The sequence below is a fragment of the Microcebus murinus genome, chromosome 23, assembly GCF_040939455.1.
Source record: "Microcebus murinus isolate Inina chromosome 23, M.murinus_Inina_mat1.0, whole genome shotgun sequence".
Lineage (NCBI taxonomy): Eukaryota > Metazoa > Chordata > Mammalia > Primates > Cheirogaleidae > Microcebus > Microcebus murinus.
The window spans coordinates 14,570,530-14,591,051 of NC_134126.1; the positions used below are offsets into that span (position 1 = coordinate 14,570,530).

The 20,522-nt window shown below is 45.9% G+C and overlaps 1 protein-coding gene across 2 annotated transcripts; it reads left to right on the forward strand.

Moving 5' to 3' along the window:
* Positions 1-269: 269 nt before the first annotated feature.
* RNASEL (ribonuclease L) lies at positions 270-17,730 on the forward strand. 2 transcript variants are annotated; one of them, XM_012735644.3, is made up of 7 exons: positions 274-422; positions 7,497-9,113; positions 11,419-11,504; positions 12,779-12,984; positions 13,305-13,437; positions 15,712-15,848; positions 16,532-17,730. In XM_012735644.3, exons 2-7 carry the CDS (start codon positions 7,634-7,636, stop codon positions 16,728-16,730), a joined length of 2,241 nt encoding a protein of 746 aa, XP_012591098.2. In that variant the 5' UTR covers positions 274-422; positions 7,497-7,633; the 3' UTR covers positions 16,731-17,730. The 2 variants fall into 2 exon arrangements, with proteins under 2 accessions (XP_012591104.2, XP_012591098.2); XM_012735650.2 differs by lacking the exons at positions 15,712-15,848; positions 16,532-17,730 and adding an exon at positions 14,510-15,705 and having other exon boundaries at positions 270-422.
* Positions 17,731-20,522: the final 2,792 nt, after the last annotated feature.

Consider the following 20,522-nt stretch of genomic DNA (forward strand, 5'->3'; position numbering starts at 1 on the left):
CCGTGCAGCGTGTAAAGCATAGTGTCTGGCACAAAGCAGGTGCCCAATAAGTGTTTACTTTCCCTTCCTGTCTCCTAAGAAGACAGGGGATTTGGCATGACACAGGAAGTACGGAAGAGTGACTGCAAAAAGGCAGAGAGGATCCCCGTGGTCAGATTCGACACTGGCGTTGAGACAGTCGCTCTCCCCGGGGGCGTGCCTGCTTCTGCCCATGTTGGTAACGGCCGTCAGGCTGTGGGTGTGTGGCCACCTGCCCTCCGCTCGCCTTCCTCACTTCCTCTTCCTCCTTCTCCCCCTCCTCCCGGCGGCGCAGCCCGCCCTGCAGGGCAGAGGCAGAGCAAGGACAGGTCCCCTGCTGGGAACAGCCTTCCCGAGTCTCCCGCAGACAAAGGAAGAACACAGGCGGGGGCTGAGTTGAGAAGGTAAGATGGGCAGAAGGAGAACTGGAAAAACTTGGGAAGTCGTTCTGGAAGAATTTCTGGGCTGTGGACCCGGGCATGCTGGGCGTGGAGGACTGGCAGAGTGGAAGCTGAGCTCGGAGCATGGGCTGCCCTGCGGGCCCTTCCGGGAGCCCTGTCCTCCCAGGATCTGTCACAGTCCAACTTTTATTTTTTCAGTCCCTCTGTTTCCAAGGCAACTCTGGTCACAGGAGAAAGCGAAACTAAAAGCAGGACTTGTCTGATGCAGTGCTTTCGCTGGGGTGTCTAGATTCTCCACTCTGATGTTTTGCTCGGTTTCCTTGACTTTCTTTCCTTCTCTGCTCCTTTATGCCAGCTCGTCACATCTGCTCCTAACTGGGACTGTCTATACAGGGAATTGGTTCCAAGATTTCAATGCCTGGTGATCGTGTTTGTGTTGCACAGTTGGTTAGACCTCGGAGGGTCTAATCAATGAACCCCTGAGGCTTTGAAAATGTCGAAGTGGTGAGATTGCTGGAAGAGGGTTGCTTTGTGAATTGTGTAGTAGATGCAGTTATTTACATGTTCAGGTAACAGTTTGGGGCTGTCTGGTGATTGGATTGGATCTATAATTCTCAGATGTGATTGAGGACAGCTGGACTAAATGTATACCTCCAGCTTCCCTATTTGTGTAGTAACTATAGGCATATGAGTGGGGAGAATAAAATTTGTTAAAAATATTTTTCATAATGGGACATAATTAGCCCTACCATTCATTGAGGGCCTAATATTCACAGCACATTGTGATTTAATGCACTTTACACACATGACCATATTCATTGTGGTCCACATTCGAGGAAGCAGAAAATTTTGAGACTCAACAATCTAAAATTATACATCAGGAAGCAACAATATGAAGTTACACAGTGAGGACCGAACTCTGATCTTTTCTGTTGCCCCCAAATTCCTTTCTAATGGGGGACTGGTGAGTCATGCCTACAAATGATAAGATCTCATTAAATAGGTTTTGTTAATCCAATATAATGTGGTTTACTTCCCAACCTGATTCTAGCATTGCATGAAAGATAGATGATCCTTATCTTAACTCCTTTCTGCTGACTCCTGGTCTTTTAGACATAGCCTAACTCTTGCAGCCAATTGTCAACTAAAGAATCCTTAAACCCACCTATGACTTGTAATGACTTGAGATGTCCCACGTTTTCGGGACAAACCAATACATGCTTTCCATGTATTGATTCATGACTTTACCTATAATTCCTGTCTCCCTAAAATGTATAAAACCAAACTGTAACCCAATTACAGGAAGTCCACTTGTTCAAGGCTTCTTGGGTGTGGCTCTGGGTCATAATCCTCAAATCTGGCTCAGAATAAACCTCTTTAAATTATTTTGCAGGGTGTGGCTTCTTTTCTGTTGGCCACAGCCAGGGGCTCAAACTTATATCTTGTTGAAGTCACAGTCCAAGTTCTTTCCACTCCTTGACTCACAATGGAGTTATATCCTGATAAACCCATAGGAAAATATAGTAAGTTGAAAATGCATTTAATATACTAACCTACTGAACGTCATAGCTTAGCCTAGCTTAACCTGAATGTTCTCAGAACACTTACATTAGCCTACAGTTGGACAAAATCATCTAACACAAAGCCTATTTTATAATAAATTGTTGAATATCCCATGTAATTTACTGAATATTATACTGAAAGTGAAAAACAGAATGGTGGCTTAGTTACTCAAAGTATGGTTTCTACTGAATGTGTATTGCTTTCGTACCATCATAAAATCAAAAAAATGTAAGTGGAACCATGGTAAGTTGGGGATCATCTGTATTTGAATAGGGACACACAGTTGTACAAAGAGAATGTGCAGAGTCACTGAACACAGTGATCAACCTTCTTGGTGATATAAGAAATGCAAATGAACAAAATTCATGAAATACATTTTTCCTATTAAATGAGGATTCCCCCCTAGGAGATACCTATTTCTGGTAAAAGTATGTTTATATGACATTGAAAGAAATTTGTGAACATAGATTGAAAATCCTAAATACAATCATATTCTTTTTTTAAAAGTTTTTTAATTTTTTTTATTTCGGCATATTATGGGGGTACAGATTTTAAGGTTTCAATAAATGCCCATTTCCCCCCCTCCCCCCACAAGTCTGAGTCTCCAGCATGACCATCCCCCAGATGGTGCACATCTCACTCATTATATATGTATATACCCGCCCCCCTCCCCCCTGCCCAATACCCTATTACTGCAGTACCTATGTGACCACTTAGGTGCTGTTCAGTTAATACCAATTTGCTGGTGAGTATATGTGGTGCTTGTTTTTCCATTCTTGGGAAACTTCACTTAATAGTATGGGTTCCAGCTCTAACCAGGAAAATATAAGATGTGCTATATCACCATTGTTTCTTAGAGCTGAATAGTACTCCATGGTATACATATACCACATTTATTAATCCATTCTTAGATTGATGGGCACTTGGGCTGTTTCCACAGCCTTGCAATTATGAATTGTGCTGCTATAAACATTTGAGTGCAGGTGTCTTTTTTGTAGAATGTCATTGGATCTTTTGGGTAGATGCCCAGCAATGGGATTGCTGGATCAAATGGTAGATTCACTTGTATCGCTTTAAGGTATCTCCATATTGCTTTCCACAGAGGTTGAACTAATTTGCAGTCCCACCAGCAGTGTAGGAGTATAGAATTTTTTTTATTTCCATCTTGATTTCTTCATTTATGAAGTAATCATTTAGTAGGAGGTTGTTTAATTTCCACATTTTTGTGTAGAAATGTGAGTTTCTGTTAGGGTTGATTTCTACTTTTATTCCACTGTGATCTGAGAAGGTACATGGTATGATTTCTATTTTTTTTAAATTTCTTGAGATTTACTTTGTGTCCTAGGATATGGTCAATCTTAGAGAATGTCCCGTGAGCTGATGGTAAGAATGTATATTCAGTGGATTTGGGGTAGAATGTCCTGTAGATGTCAGTCAGACCCAGTTGTTCCAAGGTTTTGTTTAAGTCCATCATTTCTTTATTAATTTTCTGTTTGGAGGATCTGTCTTGTGCCGTCAGTGGGGTGTTGAAATCTCCGGTGATTATGGAGTTGCTATTAATCCATTTGCTTAGATCCAGTAAGGTTTGCTTTATGAAACTGGGTGCCCCTAAGTTGGGTGCATATATATTTAAAATTGTTATCACTTCTTGTTGAAGTGTGCCCTTCACCATTATATAATGACCCTCTTTATCTTTCACTACTTTTGTTGGTTTAAAAACTAAATCGTCTGAAATTAGAACTGCCATGCCAGCCTTCTTTTGGCTTTCACTTGCCTAGAATACTGATCTCTACCCTTTTACTTTTAGTCTATATGCATGCTTGCAGGTTAGATGTGTTTCCTGAAGACAGCATATACTTGGCCTGTATTTTCTTATCCATTCAGCCAGCCTATGTGTCTTGAGTGGAGAGTTTAAGCCATTCACATTTATTGAGAGAACTGATAGGTAAGGTAGATTACTGTTCATTTTGTTGGGTTGGATGTTGTTGTTTTGATTTCTCTCTTGAGCCATTGTATTATCTGGCCTTTAATCTTTGGGTTTTGGTTGTTTTTATATTTGTGGGTTTTTATTATGGTGTTCCGTGCATAACACTGTTTTGAGTACTTCTTGTAGGGCTGGTCTTGTCTTGGTGAATTCTCTGAGACTTTGCTTGTCTGAGAATGTCTTTATTTCTCCTTCATATATGAAGCTTAGTTTTGTAGGGAATAAGATTCTAGGCGGGGCATTGTTTTGTTTCAGAAGAGTGAGAATGGGGCCCCAGTCTCTCCTTGCTTGTAAAGTCTCATTAGAGAAGTCTGATGTTATTCGAATTGGCTTTCCCTTGTATGTCACTTGCTTCTTTTGTCTTACAGCTCTTAGAAGGGGCTCTTTAGTTGATATTTTGGTCAGTCTGATGACTGCATGTCCTGACGTCTTCCTGTTTGGATTGAATCTCCCAGGGGTCCTCTGAGCTTCTTGAACTTGTATATCGAGATTTTGAGCAAGGCCTGGGAAATTTTCCTCTATTATATCTTCAAATAGCTTGTCCAACCCTTGGGTGTTGTCTTCTTCCCCTTCTGGTAACCCTATGACCCTCACATTAGGTTTCTTCACATAATCCCACATCTCTTGTGGGATTGTGACTTCAACAATCTCTTGTAGGCTTTGCTCTTTTCTCTTGTTTCTCTGCTCTATCTCTGTGATGGTTTTATTTAGTTGGAGGGTGTTATCTTCAATCTCTGAGATTCTTTCTTCTGTTTGATCTACCCTGTTCTTGAGACTTTCCACTGTATTTTGTAGTTCCCTGAATTGATTCTTCATTTCCAGGAGTTCGGTTAAACTTTTCTTCATTGTGTCTATTTCTTTAGTGAACTTTTGTTCTAGGTCCTGGAGGCTTTTTGTGGTTTCTTTGTGTTGGTTATTGAGTTGTTGTTGCAGGTCGGTGAGTGTTCTTATGATCCACATACGAAATTCCTCTTCTTTCATTTTGGTTGCCTGATTTGGGTTGGTGTCCGTTTCTAGGGGGTTGGTGCTCCTCTTTGGGGGTGTGTTTTCCGTTTGGTTCTTCATATTTCCTGAGTTCTTTCGCTGATTTCTTCCCATGTCGATCAGTTGTTGTTTCTTTCCTTTAGGTTATTGTTTGGGTATTCACACGCCTTGTTTAGTTTCTGAGCCGGTAGGTGGTGTCTGTGGGTGAGATTCGACCACTCCCTGTATAATGAGTCAGTGGGTGCCGTGAAAAGGCTGTGCAGGATGCCGTCCCTGTCAGTAGGTGGCGCTTGCTTGGAGGAACAGGCCATGCTGTTGTTTTTGTGTCCTGTTATCAGCTCTTGTTTTGGGCGGACCTGGGTTGGGTAAGCCTGCCCTCAGGCAACACCAATGCCGTTAGCAGGGGTCAAAGTTCTGTTCTCTGCTTCCAGGAAAAGCTGTCAGGGCGGGGCTGGAATGGTCCCGCTCAGCCAGAAAGTCTGCTTGTGGGGGTGGGGCTGTTTGAGACCCTCAGTCTGGAGCAGGCCTCAACTCCGCAGCTACTCCTGGGCCTCTGCCAGCAGGCCAGACCACACGCCACCAGGCCTCCCCGGATTGTGATGCCGGCGGGGAGGTTCCCTGCGCAGAAACGCTGCCTGGGCTGGGCGCAAGGCCTCCCTTTGGTGGGAGGGTTGCCCTCTAGGATGCTGATCTGCCCCTGGAGGCGCACACACCTCAGCAGGCTGTTCACAAATATCCCTTCTGTGCCCCGGGCAATGCTAGACCTCGGTGCACGGGATCTGGTCTGCAGGTCCGACCTCTGGGTCCCAGAGTTCAAACTGTATCCCCACCAGGGAGAGGAGTTCCGGTCCCAATTCACCCACAGGGAGCCCAAGCTGGTTCTATGTCTCTCAGCCTCTGGGTCGGCACCGTTCTCCTGAGAACACGATGCCAGCAGCACCTGGGAGGGCTGGCGGGTAGGAAGCTCACAGTCTGAGTTCCCCTGAGTCAGCTGTAGGGTCCCAAAAGGGAAGGTCCTGTTCCCTGGAGGTGCCTCTGGCTGGTGGCTGTATTGTCTCTCTGGGCAGCCGCGGGTAGGGTTGGCGGAGGGGAGGAGGAGGCAATATGGTGCCTGCTGCACGGCTCAGGTCTGTGCACGTGGAGGTTCCCCGAGGGATTTGGGAGTCTGGTGCCGCGTCCGCTACATGCTCACCACTAGCTGGCGGCGGCCGTCTCTGGGCTGGTGTCCACACATCTCTCCACCCACTGGGGAGCCCACCAGCAGTCCCAAATGCAGGGGAGGGGAAAGGTGATTTATCCACCTACCCTTCCCAATGGTCTCTGGGCTGCTCCAGCGGTCTCAGATTCCAGTTCTCCTCCTTAGCCTCCTCCCGTAGAGTCTCCCAGGATCTCAGGTACCCCTCTTTCTGGCCCTCGTTTGCTGTATACTTGCCTTCTTGCTTCTTTTTTCTAATTTCTGCTAGAATCTGTCTTTTCTGCAGAGACACTCTTTCTGGCGGTGTTTCTCATCCACCATCTTGATCCTCTTATCTACAATCATATTCTTGACCGATCATTCAGTTCTTTGAGGTCTATCATAAGAAGTCTATCATAAGATCTATCATAGAAAAACAAGCTAAAATAAGCTGCAACAATTGCAAAGATATGGAAACAACCCAAGTGCCCATCAATACGTGAGTGGATTAATAAAATGTGGTATATGTATACCATGGAGTTCTACTCAGCCACAAAAAATAATGGTGATCTAGCACCTCTTGTATTGTCCTGGATAGAGCTGGAGCCCATTCTACTAAGCGAAGTATTCCAAGAATGGAAAAATAAGCACCACATGTACTCACCATCAAATTGGTATTAACTGACTTAACTGACCAACACTTCAGTGCATATATAGTAGTAACATTCATCGGGTGTCAGACAGGTGGGAGGAGAGAGGAGGGGATGGTTGTGGTTTGGATGTGGTGTGCACCATCTGGGGGATGGACATGCTTGAAGCTCTGATTTGGTTGGGGCAAAGGCAATTATGTAACCTAAGCATCTGTACCCCTGTAATATGATGAAATAAAAAATTAAAAATAAATAAATAAATAAGCTGCAACATCATTTAGAAATGTTTAAAAATTTGTAATTAAAAAATCTTGTTTAAAGCTTATTTTTAAATATAATAGTAAGTAGGGAAATGAAACAACTGTATTGTGGCATATTGCACAGTCATTAAAATCTTTAAAAATCTTTGTAATAACATAGGAGATCATTTACAGTATGACATTAAATGAAAAAAGCAGGATACAAAGTTGTACAGTATGAGCCCAACTGTTTAAAAAAATGATAGAAATATGCTCAAATATTAACAGTGGCTATTTCTGGGCAGTGGGACTTATAGAGTAATAATTTTCTTATTTTGAATTGACGTATATTCACAATATTCTATAATTTTAAAGTTCTGTAATAAATAAGTAGATATATTCAGAAAAAGTTGCCAGTAAAATTAATTTCTCTGATTCAAGTGTTTTATCCCTGTTACAAAGCACCTCTCTGTCTGTCTCCAGGCGGAATGCCGGAAGACTGAACATGGTTCCTCCTCACGCTGCTGATCCACAGTCAGATAACTGATTAGATCCCAAGCAGATAGTTTTCATTTTCTCAAAGAAAAGGGAGAAAGTTGCAGCCAGTGGCATTTACCATCATGGAGGCCAAGGGTGGTGACAGTGCCCGGGAGGGACCTGCCTCCTCCCGCAGGAGGACGGCCACCATGGAAGACAACCGCTTGTTGATCAAAGCTGTTGAAGAGGAAGATGTCCAGATGGTCCAGCAACTGCTGGAAAGAGGAGCCGATGCCAATTTCCAGGAGGAGTCAGGGGGCTGGACGGCTCTGCACAACGCAGTGCAAGCCTGCAGGGGGGACATCGTGGGCCTTCTGCTCCGCCACGGTGCGGACCCTTGCCTGAGGAAGTGGAACGGGGCCACTCCCTTCATCGTCGCCGCGATCGTGGGAAACGTGCCGCTGCTCGAGCTTTTCCTCTCCAAGGGAGCAGACGTCAACGAGTGTGATTGTAACGGCTTCACGGCCTTCATGGAAGCCGCCCAGTACGGGTGGGTGGAAGCCTTGAGATTCCTGCACGGGCGCGGCGCGGGCGTGAACGCGAGCAGGAAGCCCAAGGTGGGCCAAGAGCGGCTCAGGAAAGGAGGCGCCACGGCGCTCATGGACGCTGCCGAGGAAGGCCGCCTGGAGGTCGTGAGGGTTCTCCTGGATGAGATGGGGGCAGATGTCCACGCCCGCGACAACATGGGCAGAAATGCCTTGATCCACGCCCTTCTGAGCTCCCGCGATGGCAACGTGGAGGCCATTGCGCGCCTCCTGCTGGACCGTGGGGCCGATGTCAACGCCAGGGGAGAAAGGGGGAAGACGCCCCTGATCCTGGCCGTGGAAAAGAGGCGCGTGGCTGTGGTGCAGATGCTTCTGGAGCGAGAGCACATAGAGATCGACGACACAGACAGCGAGGGCAAGACAGCGCTGCTGATTGCCGTGGAGCTCAAGCTGAGCGACATCGCCGGGCTGCTGTGTGCCCGGGGAGCCAGCACAGGCTGTGGGGACCTGGTCACCATAGCCAAGCGGAATTACGACACTCGCCTCGTGAAGCTTCTCGTCTGCCACGGAGCTACGGAGTGTTTTCGCCCTCCTGCTGCGGACTGGAAGCCTCAGAGCTCACGCTGGGGGGCAGCCCTGAAAACGCTCCACCGAATGTACCGCCCTATGATCGGCAAACTCAAGATCTTCATGGACGAAAGTTATAAAGTCGCTGACACTTCTGAAGGGGGCGTCTACCTGGGGATCTACGAGGAGCGAGAGGTAGCTGTGAAGACGTTCTGTGACGGCAGCGTGCGTGCACAGCAAGAAGTCTCCTGTCTGCAAAGCAGCCGAGAGAACAGTAACTTGGTGACATTCTATGGCAGTGAGAGCCGCAGGGGCTGCTTGTACGTGTGCGTCACCCTCTGTGAAGAGACTCTGGAAGCGCGCTTGGCTGCGCACAGAGGGGAAACTGTGGAAAATGAGGAAGACAAGTTTGCCCGAAACGTCCTCCTATCGATATTCCAGGCTGTTCGAGAACTACACTTGTCGTGTGGGTACACTCACCAGGATCTGCAGCCACGGAACATCTTAATAGGTGAGTTCCCAACCCGCAATTCTCCCTTAGAAATTGTAAGGTCTTTGTTTACAAAAGGAAAAGTTTTCCATTGCATAAAGGAAAGGTCTAGAGTAAATGCGGAGTATTCAATTTGAGGATTGTTACACTGAATTCACAGTTACAGTGCAGTCTCTCCTGCTGCCAATTATAACTGAGTTCCCTTACTCCACACGGAGGCTGGTGCACGCCCGCAGAATGCCAGGGTAACCTCATATGGCCTTAGCAAAATAAAAATATGCAGGTATGTCTTGGATGAAACCAGCTCCAGAAATTTGAAGTCCCAAAGAAATCTGCAAGCCAGAGAATCCTACAGGTGAGCTCCTTCAGCCAAGGTGGCAGTAACTGTGAAACTTAATGGCAAAACTGAGGGCAGAATTGAGGATGTCAGGACAAGATGTGACACAGTGAAAACACAGACTCCAAGGCAGAACATGTCAGAATCCACTGGTCCAAGCCAAAAACAAAATAAATGAAAACAGCATTACAGGAAACAAGCAGAGCTGAGTGCAGAGTCCCAGGAAGCAATATGGCACAGTAGAACGAGCCAGGGCTCCAGCCACAGTTAGGGTGGCTTGAAGCCTAGTCCCCACCATTTTGTGCAATATAATAGCTTTGTAACCTCACACAAGTCACTTGATTCTGTGAGCCTCAGTTTCCTCATTTGAGGCTGATAATGCCTCCTTCATAAGGTTTTATATGAGGTCTAAATGCAGCATATTAAGTAGACAAGTCACCTGGTACATCATAGGTGTTCAGGAAAGGCCAGGTGCTTGTCTAAAGGTCTAAGCAGAGTAGATACCTGATCCATAGACATGCACCGAGATTTAAGCTCGGTATAAGGGAACAGGGCAAAAATGCAGGTGCAGGTATATATATATAGAGAGAACAGTATTTAAGGTCCTGGAAGAGAGAAGTAGGCATATATATATATATATATATATATGAATACAACTGGGATCTGGACTTTAGTTTGAGGACAGGTATGACATTCTTTCCTGGTATTTAGCAGTTTTGCTGGGGAGATTGACCAGGGCCAGAAGGTATGTATCGTTCCATAACGTGAAGCAGAGTATTCAAGATTCAGCCAAGGGTGAGATCTCCCCAGTTCTGCTGATCTTGATTCAAGTATCATATAACACGTTCTAAAGAAAAAAATGACTTGTGTATCATCTGTTCTTTGGACTTCCTGGCATCGTTATCCCATTCTAAAGTTTGAACAATAAATAATTGCTTATACTTCTATCTCAATGCGGTGAGCCTCATACATGCTGCAGAACTCAGTGCCTTGCATCAAACCCTTAAAGTGATGGGACAAGAAAAGAGCAGAAGCTCTGACGACCAGTTCCATCCCTCCTGCCTGTTGGCATCAGCAGAAGAAACTCACACAGCACCAGGGAGTCTCAGCTGCAAAGTTGGGCTTAGAGTAAAAAATCATTTAAGATATGTAGGGAGTGCCAATAGCATGAAAGAGATTCATCATTGAGCAGAAGAAGTTACACCCAGGGAAACACAACTAACTGAATGTGCTAGTTTCCTATGGCTGCTGAAACAAGTTGCCACAGCCATGGTAGCTTAAAGCAACAGAAATTTATTCTCTCACAGGAGGCAGAATTGCAAAATCAGTTCCACTGGCCCCAAATCAGGTGTAGGAGGTGGAGGTGCAGGGGAGAGTCTCTTCCTAGCCTCTTCCAGCTTCTGATGACCAGCTTATGGCCACATCAATTTCTGCCTCCATGTTCACATTGCCTTCTTCTCTTCTGTCATCAAAACTCCTTCTGTCTTATTCATGTAAGGGTACTTGTCATTGTGTTATCAGAGTACTGGGACTACAGGCATGCGCCACCATGCCTGGCTAATTTTTTTCTATATATATTAGTTGGCCAATTAATTTCTATTTATAGCAGAGACAGGGTCTCGCTCTTGCTCAAATTGGTTTCGAACTCCTGACCTCGAGCAATCCGCCCACCTCGGCCTCCCAGAGTGCTAGAGTACTTATCAGAGTACTCTGATAATTGCGTTATCAGAGTACTTATCAGACTCACCCTGATAACCCAGAACTTCCTACCCCTTGGCCTGGAAAAAATAAAATAAAAAGTCCTGCTCTTGGCAGAGACCTACTAGATGGAATGAAACAGTACACACGACAAAGTGTTTTGAGGAATAAATAGCAATACAGACGTAAGGTGATGGATTGTATAGGCTGCTACATGTTTATTTAAATCAATTGGCTCTCACATGGTGGAGAATGAATATTTTCAACACGCCTCTGCAAACTGCCCCTTAGATTCTAAGAATGCTGTTCGCCTGGCAGATTTTGATAAGAGCATCAAGTGGGCTGGAGATCCCCAGGAAATCAAGAGAGATCTGGAGGTAATTGCTACAACCTAGCCTGCTTTCTCTTCTTTCTGCTTCTTTATTCGTTCATTGCCTTATTTCCTATGGCCAATTGGAGGACGTTCCTATTTTAACCAGGAATAAAGGAACTTTCGAGACTTTCCCCCGGTCTTGCTCACTGTCCTCACTTCCCTGTAGACCACAGCATTTCCTTGGGCCTCTCCCACAGCAGAGCTTTGAAGATGAAGAGGAGAAGGTGTGACAGCCTGGGCCAGTGTCGAGCTGGCTGTCCCTGTGGCCCCTTTCTGGATCTCTTTGCATCTCTGTCTTCCTCTGCCAGCTACATAAGTAAATGAATTGAGCACGCCATATCTCTTCTCCAAATACTTCCAGGAGGGATTTTCAAAATATGCCCAGGAGTTATTTTTCTGCCTCTGGACAAAATATTAACAAATGAGATTTCTTTTTCCGCCCCATTCAAGCTTGTGGGCTAAGCTCTGAAGAAGGCCGGTTACTAAGGGCCTCTGAGAACACCTGGGATAAGGCCAATTCCCCTCTGGAAAGAGCCTAAGCATGGCCAGAATGGTTCACACCCTGGAACAGCTGTTGCTCCTGACACCAAGACTGGGCTCTGCAGACCAGAACTCCCAGGCTGACTCTGAACCTGCCAGGGCAGTTCTGTCTTGGAGAGTTCCCCAGTGTGCTGAACTTTGAACCCATGGGCAAGAACTCTCCATCCACGTGTCTGGCCTCTTGGGTTGGTGGCTCCCCATTTTGGCTCTTCCCTGATTCTGGCTAGTGTAGAGAGTTCCTAGGAGGGTCTCCTTCCCCGCCATTCCTTCCTGCCTTGTCCCAGCTCCTGGGGCTGTCACTGTGACCCTCCGGTGACCCAGCCAGTCCTGGACTGGCTCCTTTATCTGCTGCCTGATGTAGCCCCAGACTCAAAGACCCAGTTCCCAGACAGGCTCCTGGTATTCCCCTTGTTTAAAGCATTCTCCCTTTCCCCAATTTATCTATAGTCTATACATACATTTGAGGCCCAGCTCAAATCTCTTTTCCTCCGAGCAGTCTGCCCTGACAACTCTGTCCCAGAATTAGCTCTTGCTCTTTGTAAACCTAACCTGTGTGGACCTTGAAGAGCTCTCTGCAGAAATTTGTATCTTTGCTTCCTAATAAGCCTGCAGACTCACTCCCTAAGATTCTTCCTGCCTTCCATTTGCTTATATCCTGCACCGCACCTTCCAGGGTTACCTGAATAGAGAAATAATTCACAAGCACCTTTGGTTCCATCTGTGGCTTTTGGATTCCAGGCCCTTGGACGGCTGGTCCTATATGTGGTAAAGAAGGAAGACATCTCTTTTGAGAAGCTGAAGGCTCAAAGTAATGAAGAGGTGGTTCTACTTTCCCCGGATGAGGAAACTAAGGACCTCATTCGTCTTCTGTTCCACCCTGGGGAAAACAGGAGGGACTGTCTGAGTGACTTGCTGGGTCACCCCTTCTTTTGGACTTGGGAGAGGTAAGCAAAACGTGAGTGGATATCGCAGGAGGTGGATATGGGCAGGGGTCAGGGCTGGGAATGGGCAGACCCAGCCTTCCCTCTCCGCTTGTCATTTACTGGCTGTGTGTCCTGGGAGAGATGACCTAACCTCTCTGGATTCCGGTTTCCTCTTCTGAAGACTGTTGGGGAGAGGGGGAAGACATGCCTACTTCTCCCGTCATGCAGAATTTTTGAAGATATGGTTTGACTACTTGTATTAAAAATCAAAATCTAATAGTTTTCTGTTTCTGGAAAGAGCCGGAAAGATGGAATGATCATGATAATTCTGTCGCCCTCAGCCGCTATAGGACACTTCGGAATGTGGGAAACGAATCCGACATCAAAATGCGAGTTTCTGAAAGTGAGATCCTCCAACTCCTGGAACTTGGACCATATGAACATTCCAAAAGTTTTGCTAGGTGGACTGAAAAGGTATGAAGAATTCCTATAGCCAAGGGGTTTTTCCAGGAATGAGAATCTGTGTAATGTTTTGTGTTAGTTTTTCTAACTTATTTTATACCTTTGGCTGACCAGGGGCTTAAAAAGGTGATCTTTCTTCCTCCCGCTCCCCGACCCAGGCTCCCTTGGCTCTTACAGGTCTCTACTGCTCTTCTAGGGGGCCAGGTCCTCCCTCCGTCCCTGAGACCTGAGTAAATGCCCATTTGCTCTGTGTACCGCAGAGCAGCCCCTGATAGACTGTGATTCAGCCCAGCTCCTAGGATCCACGTGCAGACCTACATTCTACCTTCTGCAAAGAAAAGATGATCTTTCACATTCCCCCTCTTCAAGAGAAGTTCCACCTAACTTGAACTATATACGGTGAAACTCTACAAAATTAATCACCATCTCAATCTCAATTGGTATTATCAGAGCTTTCACTGTTGTTAATTAACAAACATCCATCAAATGCCAGTGAGATGCTAGGCCCAGGTGAGGCCCTGAGCATCCAAAGCAGAATACAGCACAGTCCCTGTGGGGCAGGGAAACCCGCAGAAAGGATGCTGTGTGATGCATGCTGGCCCCCAGGGACACGTGCAAAGGACTGTGGGAGAATCCACAGCCTTTGACTGAAACCAACAGCTTCTCTATCCTAGGCCTGACCTGGGCCTCGGCTTCTCTCATGCCTCTTTGTTTCCAGTTCTCGCGTTGCTTTCCTCCCCTCATTTGTCTCTCGACCACACAGCACTCTCATAGTTGCTGGTTAAGGTCCATTTTCCTCGCTAGCTTGTAAGTTCCATGAGGGCAGAGACTGCCCGTCCTTTAGCCCGTTACTGTGTCCCTGACCTAGAGTAGGTGGTCGTGACCCTTTGCTAAATGAATGTCTCTAAAACCTCAGCCGAAACTGAGACTTGTAGCAATGGATTTGAAACCAGAGCAGATGACAATGACAGCTAACTGTCACGTAGTGCTTGACTATATGGCAGCCGCAGTCCTTAGGACTTTATGTGAGTTGCCACATTCAGTCCTTGTCACATCCTCTGAGACAGTAATCTATGTTTTGCAGATGGGCAAGCTGAAGCACAGACAATTCTTTCAATCACAGAGAGCCAGTGAGGGTGCGACAGGATTTGAAGCTGGGAAGAATGGCTGCAGATGCCGTGTGCTTAAGCTGCCCCGCTGCACAAAGCTGTTAATAGGATGGTGTCCAGCCCACCAGCTCATTTAATTGCGGAGGCAACTGAGACTCGGAGATGGGACCCGAATTACCCGTGGCTGGATGGCCAGAGATGGGCAGAGCTGGGAAGGAAAATCTGTTTTTGTTTGTTTCCCAATTCATTGGGTCTTTCCCCTAAATTTTATTGACTTATATTGAATTTTGATTGACTTCAAGTTTTACCATTTGGTTCCCATTTCAGACTTTGTTTTCTGGTTGATTTTAGCGACCTGCTCATTTTCAGTTCACGTAGTTTTGTCAGCACATGTCTAGAGCCCCAGTTGTCCGGCGTACACAGCCGCATTTGTTCTTGGCCGCCCCATGCTGAGCACATCCGCGCTGGGTGATTCGGCCAGTGGCGACAGCACCATCACTAGTGTCGGTCTGTCACGGGTTACTCTTCCTAAGTGACCCTCTGGCTCCATGGTTGTTGCATCTTGTTCTCTTAGCCCAAACTCTTTCTAAATATGGGAGTCATCTACAAGGATGACAAGCACAGAGAAAGAGGAAGGCCACGTGAGAGAAGTTCCCTGGGGCACTTAGAGGCAAGGGGCCTCTTGGAAACAGACTTTATGAAAACAAAACCAAACAGACGAAAAACAAGCATGCTCACTTTGGCAACGGCTGCCAGGCCTGGGGTCAGTCTGAACAACCCTCTTTAAGGAGGATTATGCGATCAAGTATGAATTTCAAAGGTGGGCCACAAGGATAAAAATACTGTATAGTACAATGAACAAATTTTCTAGGAGAGTAGTCGAAGATGTTTTTAAACCAGGTTTTAATATATTCAAATTTTTATGAAAATAATTTAGTTGAAAAATAAAGACAAAAATTTACAGTTACTAACACTTCCACTCCCAGACACAATTATAGTTAGCATTTTGCTATACAATATTTATTTCATTCTTTGCTCTCTACTAATTTATTTTAGTAATTAGTGGTGATTGCAACATATATTCATTCAACTTTATACTTTGCCTTTTGGTATTCATAGTCCATCAGTATTTATTCTGTATTGCCACCACATTTTTGTGTCACGTTTTGTTTTTCAGATTGATGAATGTGTTATGAAAAAAATGAATTATTTCTATACAAGAAAAAGAAGACTTCTCTACCAGGACACTGTGGGTGATCTGCTAAAGTTCATTAGGAATATAGGAGAACACATTGATGAAGACACGAATAAAGGGTAAGTATTGTTTTCGTTCCTATAAATCATATGTGAAATGAGAATGATTAAAAAATCTAATTCTAAAATCATATCTGCTATGGAAAGAAGAACATTTATTTTGATGAAAGAAAATTAATTCCTCCCCTATGTTTAGAAAAGGGCTATCATTATAGCCTTAAAATTAATGATGAACATGTCCAGCAGGCTCTCATCTTCGTTTTTAGCTTTTGCTAGAAAAAAGGTAAAACGAATTGACCTGAAGCTAGTGAGTTCTTGGGTAAAGTAACACAGAAGACCTGATGGCCGGGGAAAGTGAATGTTGAGTTATAAAAGTCTCAAAATGCCTCATGTTAGTTAAATCAGCTTTTGCTGCCAAAAATGCTAGGGGCAAACTCACAAAAAAACCCTTGCAATTTGGGGTTCTTCTGGATTTTGGAATTGTACATAGGGAATTATGGCATTGTACTATTTCCATTTGGTGAATGGAAAAACTGAAGTTCAGAAAGATAAAATGGCCAAAGCTTGCACAATTATATTAGCTTAAGAACTGAGTCAGGAGATAAGTCTTGCTATGTCAGATTCCAAAGTCCTTATTCATTCTGCTATAGAAACCAAGAGAGCAAAGAGATCTTTGGAGCCATACGCTGTGAAAGGGGAAAGAAAAATTTGAGACTAGCATGCCAAACTGTGTTTTGTTTCAGGATAAAGTCCATATTGGGAGATCCTTCCCGGTATTTTCAGAAGACATTTCCAGATCTGATGATGTATGTCTATACAAAACTACAGAACACAGAATACAGGAAGCATTTCCCTGAAGCCCACAGTCCAAACCAGCCTGAGTGTGACGGAGATGGCGAGGCCAGCGGGCTGGCCAGCCCAGGTGCTGACTTAGTTGTTTGAGTTCAGGGAGCCACTTAATAGCTGAGGAGTCTTTGCTTGGCCAGTTGCAATTCTATGGGCCTCTTAACTTACGCAGTTGCTCGTGAGGGGTGAGTTGGGTAGCCGATGTGTCACTCCCTGCAGAGTGCATGCCACATGTCTGTAACAAAAGCAGTATGTACCCAGACTACACAAGTTCATTTTTTCAGGGAGAGCTTATGCGTGGAACTGGAGGGCATTCTGCCAAGATTCCCTTGTCAATTGCACTGAAGGAGTGAGTGCCTAGGCCCCTAATGCTGACTGTTTTACAGTGATCTCATGTAATCCTCCCAATGACCTTGCAAAACAGCGTTTATTATCCTCATTTAAGAACTGAGGAACCTGAGACTCAGAGTTTGAGCTACTGGCCCAGGATCATACAACTTGTACAGAGCACTGTATAAATGGGTGTGGTGTTATTGTTACCTCAATTAGCAGCCCTGAGCTCTTCTGTTTAATTTCTTTCTTTTTTTGAGATAGAGTTTCACTTTGTTGCCAAGGTTAGAGTGCAGTGGTGTCATCATAGCTCCCTGCAACCTCCCATTCCTAGGTTCAAGGGATCCTCCTGCCTCAGCTTCCTGAGTAGCTGGGACTGCAGGCATGTGCTACCATGCCTGGCCAATTTTTCTATTTTTAGTAGAGATAGGGTCTCACTCTTGCTCAGGCTGGTCTTGAACTCCTGAGCTCAAGCGATCCTCCAGCCTTGGCCTCCCAGAGTGCTAGGATTACAGGCATGAGCCATCACCGCGAGCCCCAGAGCTCTTCTGGGTGATACCCAAAGGAATATACCAATATACCCCAGGAGACTTATTCATTCATTCATTCAATGCTCATTTATTGAGCACCTAGTATACGTCTAGGCACTAGTTGCATGAATCCCATTCCTTCTAGAACCACTTGCACTGGTTTTCCATGACCTTAAGGCAGTAGTTCTCAACTCAAAATTTGTGAAGCATACTCAATAAAGATTTGAATCATTGTATTAAGTCTGATTTTCTTTGAGTGACATTTTCGTGAGTGACTACTACATTAGAGAGTAGTAGTACATACAATGGAAAATACCCAATAAGTGATTCGTGGGTAAGTTGTAAGAAAGGACATCCTGCTCTCTAAAAGTGGAAAGAAGGAGCTATCTTTGGCCCTCTAATAGTTCTGTAACCATGTGGGCCTTGAGTGTCTTTATAGAGAGAGAAGGAAGGCACTGATTGTTTCCCCTGTGCTTGAATTCTCTGAGAGTTCCTGTTGACACTCCATAAATATTTCTCTTTCAGTTGTCATTACCACAGACATTGTATTGAGCAGGAAGCCCATCTCAGGTACTGTGTGCTGGCACGGGGACTCTGTGCTGGGCTTGTCAAACAGAGGTGGCAGTTACACAGAGAGGAGAGGAGCTTGCCCACCCAGAATGCACCAGATGAGCAACACGGGTGTGCTGACAGCAGCAATGAAGCTGCCGCTTACCGCGCACCCACTGCTCTCCAGCGCCCAGTGCTTTCACACATGGCACCCAGCGACACCCACGACGCTGCTGCAAGATGTGCTTATTCTCGTTTTGTGGAAGAGACAACGGATGCTCAGGAAGGACCGGCAAGTTGCCCAAGTTCACACAGGTAGTGAGAGGAAGAGCCAGGATGTGAACCCAGGTCAGGGAGTCACAGCTCCGGGTGTGGTCTCTCTGGAGAGCCGAAGACAGTGCGTCCAGGCAGGCCAGGCCGGCCACCGCTCGGCTGTATCAGGGCTTCCCCCATTCCACGCCATTGACGCCTGGGAGGTCAAGGTCACCAGTGACCTTCACAGTGGCAAATCCACCGGGTCAGTTTTCTGTCTTTATCAACCTCACAGCTAGAGTTTACTCACCTGGTTACTCCCTTGCTCTTGGAGCTGTCTTCAGCATCCTCAAGTCTGCACTCACCTCCTCTTCCTCCCCTTTGGCTGCTTCTCCACGGTGTCCTTGGCCAGCTCCTTCCCTGCTCAGCCTCTAGGCACCGAGTGCCTCCCACCTAACCCTCACGCAGTTCTCTCTGCCCTTTCTCCCTAGATGATCTCCTTGAACACCATGACGACCGTCACCATAAATGGGCAGGTGATACCCAGGCTGGGAAAGTTAGCTTCCACCTCTCAATATTGCCCTCACCCGCCTAACTGCCTCCACAGTACCAGTCTTGTTTGGCTTTTTTCACCTCCCCTTATCCAATCTATTAACAACTCCAGCTGGTTCTCCACCAAAATAGATCCCAAATCTCTCACAACACTTTTCTCCACTGCCGGGCTCAACCCACCATCATCTCTCATTTGGACTGAAACGTGACCCTCGTAACTGACTTTCCTACTTCCAGGCTTGTCCCCCCAGAGTTAATCCTTCTCACAGTGATCTTTAAAAAATGTAAATGAGGTCAGGGCACGTCCCTGCTTAAAGTCCTCCAATGGCTTCCCATCAGTTAGGGGGAAACCCGAACCGCTTACCATCACGTATGTGAACTGGCCAAGCCAACTACATTGCCTTTCGCCAGCCTGTCTTGCAGGCTTAACCTGCATCCACACTGGCCTCATCTCTGTTCCTCGAGCATGCGGAGACCACCGCCTCTTCAAGCCATTGGTTTTGCAGTTCCTTCTGCCTGGAGTTTCATCCTACCAGACTTGGCATGCTAGTTCCTTCTCATATCCTAGAACTCAGCCATAGCGTCACTTCTTTAGATGGGCCTTCCTTATCCAAAGTTGTTCCCAACTCTCATTTTTGTAAATCGTAGCACTACTCACTATCTGAAATTATCAAGTTGACTCGTTCATGTGTTTTTAAAAAGTCTATCCCTTATCATGCTGAGAACCTAAGTTCCATGATGTCAGTGATGCTATCTCTCTTATCCACCATCATATCCTACCCTCGATATCCTGCACAGTGTCCGGAACAAAGCAGGTTTCAATAAATATTTATTGAGTGGAGAAACAAATACTTCTATGATGGCAACATGTCACTGAGTTGTAATTATCTAGTTATAAGCCTGTGTCTTTCTTTAAAATGTGAGCAACTTGAAGGTCAGGATTGTTTCTTTTTCATTGTGTTTGTCACAGAATAAGTGTTCAAGAAACCTGTTGCATTGAGTCAGTTGGTTACTCCTTCCCAGGGAACTCCAGCATATTAATACGGGCCTCTCAAGGAATGAAGAACTTTAAGAGCCTCATAAAAAATATTTGACAGATGGCATTCCAGGCATGATGGCAGGTGGTAGGAAGGGATATTTGGATGCTTTCTGGTATTCCTCATATCATTTTCACCCTTAAAAGCAGCAGCTCATAGGTCCTTCCTGCTCCCTGGCCTGCGGAGCATCAAGAAGTGCTATATGGCCAGGCCGGTGCCATCGTCCTCTTATTTGAGACAAAAGCTCCACCCCACGTGCTCTGCTCAGTAGTGGGTAGCAGCTGCACCTGTCTCTCCAGCTGGCCTGGGAGGGCACAGGTCGCGGCCCGGTGACTCACACGGGGCCCGGCATGTTATAACTGCATGGGAGACACTTCCTGAATTCACTGGAATTGAGTGGAGCCCTTCAGATGGGATTTTTGCAGGGTTTCTGCTGCAGCTGCAGCCTGGGAGAGGGGTAAGCCTTGGAGGTGAGCCTCAGGTAGCTCTCCCGTCCTCCACCCCTTTCCCTTTAGGACGTGGTGGGGTTTCAAGACGCTTTGAGTAAAAGACAGCAGAATCTCTTTCTGAAGGAGACCCTGGGAAATTCAGTTTTCCTTTTTTCTTTTTCCCCCTGTGGAGATTTTTCTCTCAGGATT

What these genes read in the sequence shown, in the direction of transcription:
- RNASEL (XM_012735644.3), top strand. Translation starts at nt 7,634, where the DNA reads ATGGAGGCCAAGGGTGGTGACAGTGCCCGGGAGGGACCTGCCTCCTCC. An exon ending in GCCACGGAACATCTTAATAG is followed by an intron (nt 9,114 to 11,418) that starts GTGAGTTCCCAA and finishes ACTGCCCCTTAG; the next exon opens with ATTCTAAGAATGCTGTTCGC. An exon ending in TTGCTAGGTGGACTGAAAAG is followed by an intron (nt 13,438 to 15,711) that starts GTATGAAGAATT and finishes TTTGTTTTTCAG; the next exon opens with ATTGATGAATGTGTTATGAA.